The sequence below is a fragment of the Oryctolagus cuniculus genome, chromosome 21 (genome assembly GCF_051225735.1).
Source record: "Oryctolagus cuniculus isolate XC-2025 breed Fujian yellow rabbit chromosome 21, ASM5122573v1, whole genome shotgun sequence".
NCBI lineage: Eukaryota > Metazoa > Chordata > Mammalia > Lagomorpha > Leporidae > Oryctolagus > Oryctolagus cuniculus.
Window position 1 is genome coordinate 19,665,076 of NC_142887.1, and position 8,363 is coordinate 19,673,438.

The 8,363-nt window shown below is 53.9% G+C and overlaps 1 protein-coding gene across 2 annotated transcripts in view; it reads left to right on the forward strand.

Moving 5' to 3' along the window:
• CCDC60 (coiled-coil domain containing 60) overlaps nucleotides 1-8,363 on the forward strand; it is a 190,618-nt gene that overhangs the window by 177,332 nt on the left and 4,923 nt on the right. For both annotated transcript variants that reach the window (XM_051826621.3, XM_089323258.1), the window contains exons 8-11: nucleotides 1,676-1,760; nucleotides 5,260-5,331; nucleotides 7,618-7,680; nucleotides 8,226-8,348. In XM_051826621.3, the coding sequence (XP_051682581.3) occupies nucleotides 1,676-1,760; nucleotides 5,260-5,331; nucleotides 7,618-7,680; nucleotides 8,226-8,348 (343 nt within the window). The remainder of the gene's footprint in view (nucleotides 1-1,675; nucleotides 1,761-5,259; nucleotides 5,332-7,617; nucleotides 7,681-8,225; nucleotides 8,349-8,363) is intronic.

An 8,363-nucleotide genomic window follows, 5' to 3' on the forward strand; every position in this document is an offset into this window, starting at 1 on the left:
TGCATTTTTAAGACTATTGTTTCAGTTGCTCAAGTTCCAGTAATTGTGGATTGTATTCTCTTCTTGGTTCCTAGAATTATTTGAAAACCATCCCAAAAGTTATTCCCTTTTATTTCTTGAGACATTTCTGATCCTCCAGTGGCTCTCTATTGGTGTTTTTCCTCTGATCCTCATTCCATATGCATTCTCCTCTCTCCTTGATCATAAATCAGGAGAAATTCTGGAGGAGCTGTAGTCATCAAGTCATCACACTGTGATATTTCAGCACCACGGACAGCTACAACTCAAAGCAAAGGATGGCCCAAAGCCCATGGTTTTGCATCAGAAGATTCCACACAAGGGAGTAAAAATGAGTCAAGGGGACTGGACTATATAAGACAGGATCATTCACTCCCACTCTACCAGTGTTCTTGGAATGCACAGCTTACTCCGTTTCACTTTCCAACTTTTGAGATTGTCCCATGTGTTAGTTTCCCAGGGCTGCATAACCAAGTTGCCACAGACCACGTGGCTTAAAACAACAGAAGGCTACTGGTCTCATAGTTCTGGATGCCAGATAATCCAGAATCCATGTGATTGCAGGGCCTCACTTCCTCTGATGTCTCTGGAGAGGCTCTCTCTTTGCCTCTTCTAGCTCCTGCTGGTTACTGGTGATCAGTGGCATTTCTTGAATTCTGGATGCATCATTGCAGTCTGCCTCTATCATCACCCAGTCATTTTCTCCATGTATGTGTGTCTCTACTCTCACTATAAGGACACAAGTCACACTGATTAAACACTCCCCTACTCTAGTACAACATTGCCTTAGCCAATTTTATCTGCAGCAACTCTGTTTCCAAATAAGGTTGCATTCAGAAGTACTGGATTGGGGCCTACACCATGGCTCACTTGGTTAATCCTCCACCTGTGGCTCCGGCATCCCATATGGGCACCAGGTTCTAGTCCTGGTTGTTCCTCTTCCAGTCCAGCTCTCTGCTGTGGCCTGGGAAGGCAGTGGAGGATGGCCCAAGTGCTTGGGCCCCTGCACCCGCATGGGAGACCGGGAGAAAGCACATGGCTCCTGGCTTTGGATCAGTGTAGCTCTGGCTGTGGTGGCCATTTGGGGAGTGAACCAACGGAAGGAAGACCTTTCTCTGTGTCTCTCTCTCTTTTTAACTCTATTTGTCAAATAAATAAAAGAAATACTGGATTTCAACCTATTTTTTTTTTGAAGGGGACCCAAATTCAACCCCTAACATTCAGGTTAAAGAAGTATTTCTACACTATTAAAAAAATCAATAATATCAAGTCTAAAAATAAAAGTCACCTAATGAAGTGAGGGGTAGTGGAAGCCAGGGGGAGCTGGAGAGTCCCTGCCCAGCAAAAGACCATGGCCAGCCTGCAGCAGGAATGAGGGCCAGTTGCCCCACCCCAGATTCTGTTCGAGGGGAGAAAAGAGAGAGCAGATCCCTGAGGCCTCACCAGCCATGCAGAGGAATCTGGAAAGAGAATGGAAGAGTCATGGCATGGTCAGATACACAACCCACCGACCAACACAAGCTGCTCCACCACAAGCTGTCAGACCCCTCTCCCTAGAGAGGCAGAGGTGATCCCAGTCTAGGCTCTGGCGCTGCCCAGCACAGGTCTTTCTCCAGGGTACCCTGCACTCAAGAATGGCCTTTTATGTTCCCATCAGATCTGCAGAAGCTCCTAGAGATAGTTCGGGAGCATGCCCGGCGGACGATCCTGATGGAAAACGGGCTGCAGAAGAAAGCACCCAGGTATGTTCTCCTGCCTCCTTCGGGCGAGTGAAGAATGTTGGCCGTGCAGTGATAACATTCACTGTCGCAGTTACCCATGACCAAGCATTTCCTCCGTGACAAGCACTGGTAGGTATCACCTCCCGAGTTCTCACCACAGCCCTCTGAGCTGGGTACTGTTATCCTTATTCCATGAGTCAGGAAATGAGGCTAAGTGACTTGTCCAAGGTGTATCAGTGAGTGAATGATGAGACCATGACTCAAATCCAGATCTAATTCCAGAAACCTTTCTCTTCACCGCCCTGCTACACCACCTACCAGGATGCAGTACTTGCTCATTGGTCTTTGAGAGAACACAGATGCCAGTGTGCAGGCCGGGTACTGATTGTTACTGAGGCGTTGGGAAAGGAAGGCTCAGAACTGTGAGGACAAGCACGGTGTTGAATATAGTCTGGGATGGGGTGGGGAGCAGAGAAATCGCCTTCAAGACAGAAACTTGAAGTTGTGATCTTGGATGAAACATGAAAGAGAGCCGGCCTGCCAAGGCCAGGGTAGGGATTGCAGGCAGAGACATGGAGGTGGAAGAGCCTGTTACAGGGAGCAGATGTGCCAATGTGGTCAAAAGGGACCACAGTACCTTTGAGAAACTGAAATGCAGCCTATATGGGATATGGGGAAAACATAACTTGGGCTGGAGACGTTGGAAGCAACCTCAAGGATTCTGGTTTTTATCCCAAGTGGGACAGGAATTCTCTGATGTGTCAGGTCAGCGACCGGAGGGATAGAGGGACTCCCAAGGAGGTGGTGTCAGACTTGAACCCGTTCCTCCCTGTGGGAAGCCTCAGAGAACGCGGGCTGGAGCTGGCGCTCCCTGCCCAAGTGTAGATTCCTCTGAGTAAGCAAATTGCTTCCCGAGAATAAATGAGGCACCAGAAGAGGTTCATCATCATTGCTTTCAGCCTACGGGGATGCCGGCTCTGACTTATTGGTTATTGTTATTACCGTAATTACAGTTCAGCAAGCATTGCTCTCACTGGTGATGAATTTGTCTGCTGCCACCTCGGCTCACATCAGGGCTCTGGGAGGTGACACTGGGGGTGCCCAGAGACAGCGTTGGCCCCAAAGCCCCCACTGCTGGGCCCGACTGTCAGCATGAGTGACAGGGAACAGTGAGGGGTACAGCTTCAGTTCAGAGGGGCCCCGATCCTCCCTGTAAGAGCTCAGACCACGAGCCTTGGCCTGGGGGTCAGACGGACATGCATCCAAATCCTAGCACCCTCGGACAAGCCACTCAGCCTCTCTCTAAAGCTCTGTTTTCTCAGCTGTAGGGTGAGGTGGCGTCAGCTTTGGATCCACAGAGCCCAGGGTCAACCTACATCCCCATACGTAACCATCAGGTGGCGCTGAGCCAGCCACTGCTTCTCTGTGTCCGATTCTAGCTCTTCAAAGTGAGGCTGATCAGTAACCCATCCCGCAGGGCTGTGGCAAGCACTCCACCACCAGGGATATGACCCCTGCAAAGCAGTATGCATGTTCTAGAACTAACATCTGCGTCCGTGAGTCATTTTAAGTGCACAGTGAGAGGATGCGTTTATGTGTTGTCTTAGCATGGGCTGGCCTACAGGAAGTGCTCCAGCCCTGGTGGCGGTGGGTGGGGTCAGCCTCTGGCTGAGTCAGGCACCTCCACCAGCACCCCAAAATGCAGCCTACATCTCAGAGACTTCTCCGGGTCTTCAAAGACAGGTGCACACGCAAGATCCCCCACGTGGTCTCCGCACTTGATTTTTTTAATGATCAATAACCATGGTGACCGAGCAGGAGTCCATTGAAACATCCCTCACTCGCTCCTTCCTCCTGGAGAAGCAGCTCCCTCCTGTCCCACTCAGGCAGCACACAGGGGCCACATGGTGGAGCTGAGGGGCCCTCAGGCAAAGCTGCACCTTCCCTTTTGCCCCCTCCCCTTAAAATCCGGGTTCCTTCGTCACTGTAGGCACCGAAGCTGCACCCACCACGGTGGACATGGAATCCTAGGGTTTCTGAAACCCCTATAAAGCCAGCTGGTCTGGTCTGGCCTCCAGGCCAGACGGCTCCTCTCTCCTCATCTAAGGCAATGCCCTTCCTTAAAATACCCTTTCCCAACCATCCCTGAGGGACCAGACCTGGCTTGGGCTACTTGTGAAAAATACCAGACCCCAGACCCACTCAATGTGGGTTTCTGGAATTTGTTTGAAAGGCAGGGAGGAGAGAGAGGGGAGAGCTCTCCCGTGTGCGGGTTCACTCCCAGAAGGCCCACAACAGCCAGGGCTCAGTCAGGCCTAAGCCACAAGCCCAGAACTCGGGCCTGGTCTCCTGCATGAGTGTCAGGGACCCGACTATGTACGCCATCTCTGCTGCCTCCCAGGGCATTAGCAGGATGCTGGGATCAGAAGCAGAGCCAGGACTTGCACTCAGGCCCTGTGGTAGAATGCGGGGATCCCCAGCAGCAACTTTGCCACTGCACCCCATGTCCCGCCCCCCATGGCAGCCACATTTCTTAACCAGCACTTCTCGTAGATGTGATTTCACAGTATGCTCGGAATTCTAGGGGTATGTGTGTCTGTCTGTAGATGGGTCTGTGCCTATGTACACCTATTGGTGTGTGTATATATGTGTCCGTGTTTGTGTGTCAAAGATTTATTTGAAAGGCAGAGTTACAGAGATTGATTGATCTCCCATTCACTGGTTCATGCCCCAAATAGTCACAAGGGCCCAGACTGGGCCAAGCAGGAGCCAGGAGCTTCTTCCAGGTCTCCCCCATGGGTGCAGGGGGCCAGCACTTGCACAGCTATCTACTGCTTTCCCAGGCACATCAGCAGGGAGCTGGACCAGAAGTGGAGCAGCTGGGACTCGAACTGGTGCCCATCTGGGATGCTGGCTTAACCTACTAATACCACAGTGCCAGCCCCATGTGCAGTTTTTTTTTTTTTTTTTGACAGGCAGAGTGGACAGTGAGAGAGAGAGAGAGAGAAAGGTCTTCCTTTGCCGTTGGTTCACCCTCCAATGGCCGCCGCGGCCGGTGCACTGCAGCCGGCGCACCGCGCTGATCTGATGGCAGGAACCAGGTGCTTCTCCTGGTCTCCCATGGGGTGCAGGGCCCAAGGACTTGGGCCATCCTCCACTGCACTCCCGGGCCACAGCAGAGAGCTGGCCTGGAAGAGGGGCAACCGGGACAGAATCCAGTGCCCCGACCGGGACTAGAACCCGGTGTGCTGGCACTGCAAGGCGGAGGATTAGCCTAGTGAGCCGTGGCGCCGGCAGTGCAGTTCTAAATGCAGCTTTCTGGAGCCCACTTCAGGTCCAGTGAACCCAACCCTCTAAAATGCGGCAGGAATCCATATTCTGAACCCGTTCTCCAGGCTGTGCCCACGGCACCCGAAGATCCCTGCTCCAGCAGGAGCACGTCCTGCCCTCCCCCGTGTCTGCCAGCCCAGGGCCACCATGCGTTCAGAGCCTGACTAAACAGACTCCTCCTGCTTTGCAGCATCCTGTCAGTGTTAAAACCCAACAAGAGCGATTCTGCCCTCAAGGATGGACAGACCACCCACAAGTCAAGGTAGGGAGAACTGTAACCTGAACAGGAGGCAGAGCAGGGATGCCCCTCCCCAGACTGTGGGAGGTAGAGATGGGGCGAGGGGCTTCCTTCTTGGGCCCTCACTGGAAATGGCCCCTTCACTCCCAGGCTGCGGCTGAGCACCCAGGGGTTTCTCCCCAGCGTAAAGTGAGCCGGGGGTGGTGCTTTGTGTGTAGTGAGGTATGGAGCCAGGAGGAGCTGACGCAGGGTCAAACAGCCCTGCCCTCTTTACTTGGGTGATTTTTCATGAGGGAGGTGGATGTGTCCCCTCCAATTCATTTAAAGAATAATCTTAGCTCCCCTCTGTGTGCCAGCAATGGTGGTGGGTCTGGGTGACCCAGGAGCAAACAAACTCCTTCATCCCTCGGGGATCTCACTGGGCTGATGTCATAACATCTGGGGCATCTGTGGTCCTTGGGGAGCCTGAGAAAGCCCATGGACTCCATCCAGCTGTGTTTAAATGTGTGCTGTAATTGCAAATGATTACTGCGAAATCTATAGCAATATAGGTTCTATACTGCAACCATATTTGGGATATAGCAGTCTGTGAGCTTGCGTTATAGTGAATTATCTAACAAGACTTAACAGCAGGTCTAATAACTGCTATAATTTTGGATTAGTGGTGAGGGTAGATGATTTTTCAAAATATCTCCTGCAGTTGTAGTATAATATGCAAATGCCCATGACTTCCACTTTAGCAAAGTCTAGCTAGAATAAAGGTGTAGCATTTCTCATATCTGCAGTCACGGGTCCCTCGAAGCCTGCCCACGTGTAAGCAGCACTGGTTGAACGAAGTGGGGGGGGGGGTCCCAGCAGCCCTCAAATAGCCCCACCCTTAGCCAGGAGATCATGCCTGGGAAGAGTGCTCCGAAGGAAACTGACGCCTGGGCGGACTTCCAGCACCAGGGTCCTAACCCGTGCTGGCCTTGACGTTTAAGCAAAGACCTGAAGAAGAACTGGCTGGGCTCAGAGGAAGGAAAGGTGGGAGCAGTGTTCCACACAGAGGTAGCACACGAAAAGGGCCTGAGGCAGGAGGAGACTTCAAGGCACTGAGCAAACACCAGTGTGGACGCAACACCAGGAGGACCAAGGGGAGGGGAGAGAGAGGCAGCATTTGTTTACCTGGTTTCCTCCATCTCCCATCTGAGCCACTTACAGGAGGAAGGTCAGGGCCATCACGGGCCCTCAAAGGATTCACGTGCAGGGGTCGGGGCAGACGACCGGAGCCCAAAGATAAGGCCAGCGTTCGGGCTGCTACTCCTGGGGCCTGCGTGCCTGCCCGGTGGGACGAGGGTTTGCTAATCGCTGACTAAGCCTAAGACTTCTGGCTCCAGTGCCATGAGCTTCTGGAAGAAGCAATAAAAAGGTCAGGACCTTTCACACCAGGAAGGGTCTGGGATGTGTCCAGGCCCACTCACTGCAAGAAGCATCCAGTGTCATAGCACTGGACGTGATGGGGCAGCCCCACCTCACACAGACAGCCAAGCTGCTACGGCCCTGGAATCACACAGGTAACGTGGCAGGTCCATTGCCGGAGCATCTGGAAGGAGAGAAAGTGCTGGACGATGGCACTTCAGGCCCTGCTCTAGAGGGGGACTGGGGGAAGGGGCAGGCCTGAGAGGGGCCCCTCCCTCTGTTCTATAAACTCTGCAGCAGTCCCAGGAGGGAGCAGGCACTCAGCCAGGGTCACAGGAGGAGACTGACCGTCCCGAGGGGAATTGACTGCTCACAGACTGGAGAGTGGAGAGCAGGGGCCGCTAGGTTGGGCTCTGGAACTATTTGTGTCTGCCCCTAAGGCAGTGTCCAACTCAGTCCTTGCATGGAGAGAGAATCCGGGGGCAGCGACACTCGGGGAGGACTCGGCCATCCTGTCTCCAAACATGCACTTGGCCCTGGGTCAGTTCTGGGGATGGTGAGGAAGGTGGAGGAATCCCAGAGAGAACCCACCCTCCAGCGGGAGAGAACAAGGTTATGCCGAGCTGGGGACCCAGCTAAGAGGCAGAGGGCCAGTGGGACTGCAGTGTGCAAATGTCAATACTTGCTGGGGACCACAAGGCAACGTGAACAGGTGGGAGAGAAACGAGGAGGACCTCCAGGAAGGCAAAGAGGTGGAGAAAAAGCCACAGAGTTCCATGACAGGTGCCCCGATTGGAGGCACCCACCTCCCCTGGAGTCGGGAGGCTCGCAGGTTCACTGGGGGCCTGAGGTCACCTGTGTGTGAGAAGCAGACTCAGGGTAACCTGAAGCCATCCCACTTTTGTGTTTCAGTGAACGGTCTGGCAGCACGAGTGCAGAGAGCCACACGCTGCTAGTCCAGAAGAAGTCCAAGAGGTAAGGCCACCCTCTCTGGCCTCCCAGAGGTGTGGAAGTGACCCCGTGCAGACCAGACTTGCGGAAGTCACAGGCAGTGCTGAGGGACAAGGGTCTTTGGCCACGATGCTGGGTGGCAAAGCAGGCAATGGCGCTCCATCCCTGCATGGTGCCAGGCACCGGGGGAGCCTTCTGCACCTGCTGTCTTGCTCTACCTTGCTTAGTCCTCAAAACTGACGGAAGAGTGGGCAGGAACATGGCCACATCGGGGGTGAGGCCACCCAGCTGAGGAGTGTGGACCTGGAACCCAGATCTCCCCACTCCAAATGCCCTCGCACTGTCCATGACCTTTGCCGGGCTCAAGTGGGCCAGTGTATCACCATAGGCTCATTTAGCAAGGCCTGAAGATCTGGCCTCCCCACCCCCACGGAGAGGCTGAGGGAGGCTCTAGGGGAAGGCAAACAGCCCAGGTGGTTCAGGAAATCCCCCCACAGGGCAGCAAGGTCAGAGCAGGCCCCACAAGGCCAGGGGGTGGTGTCCACTGAACCCTTCTCCTCTGTCTGCAGCCGGGCCACCCATGACCTCATCCACTGCAAGATGGGGGTGTGTAACAGCATGAGGGCCAAGTTTTACAGTGTGGCCCAGGAGGCTGGCTTCTGCCTTCAGGACAAGATGGAGATCTTCTTAAAGTAAGGGCACACACA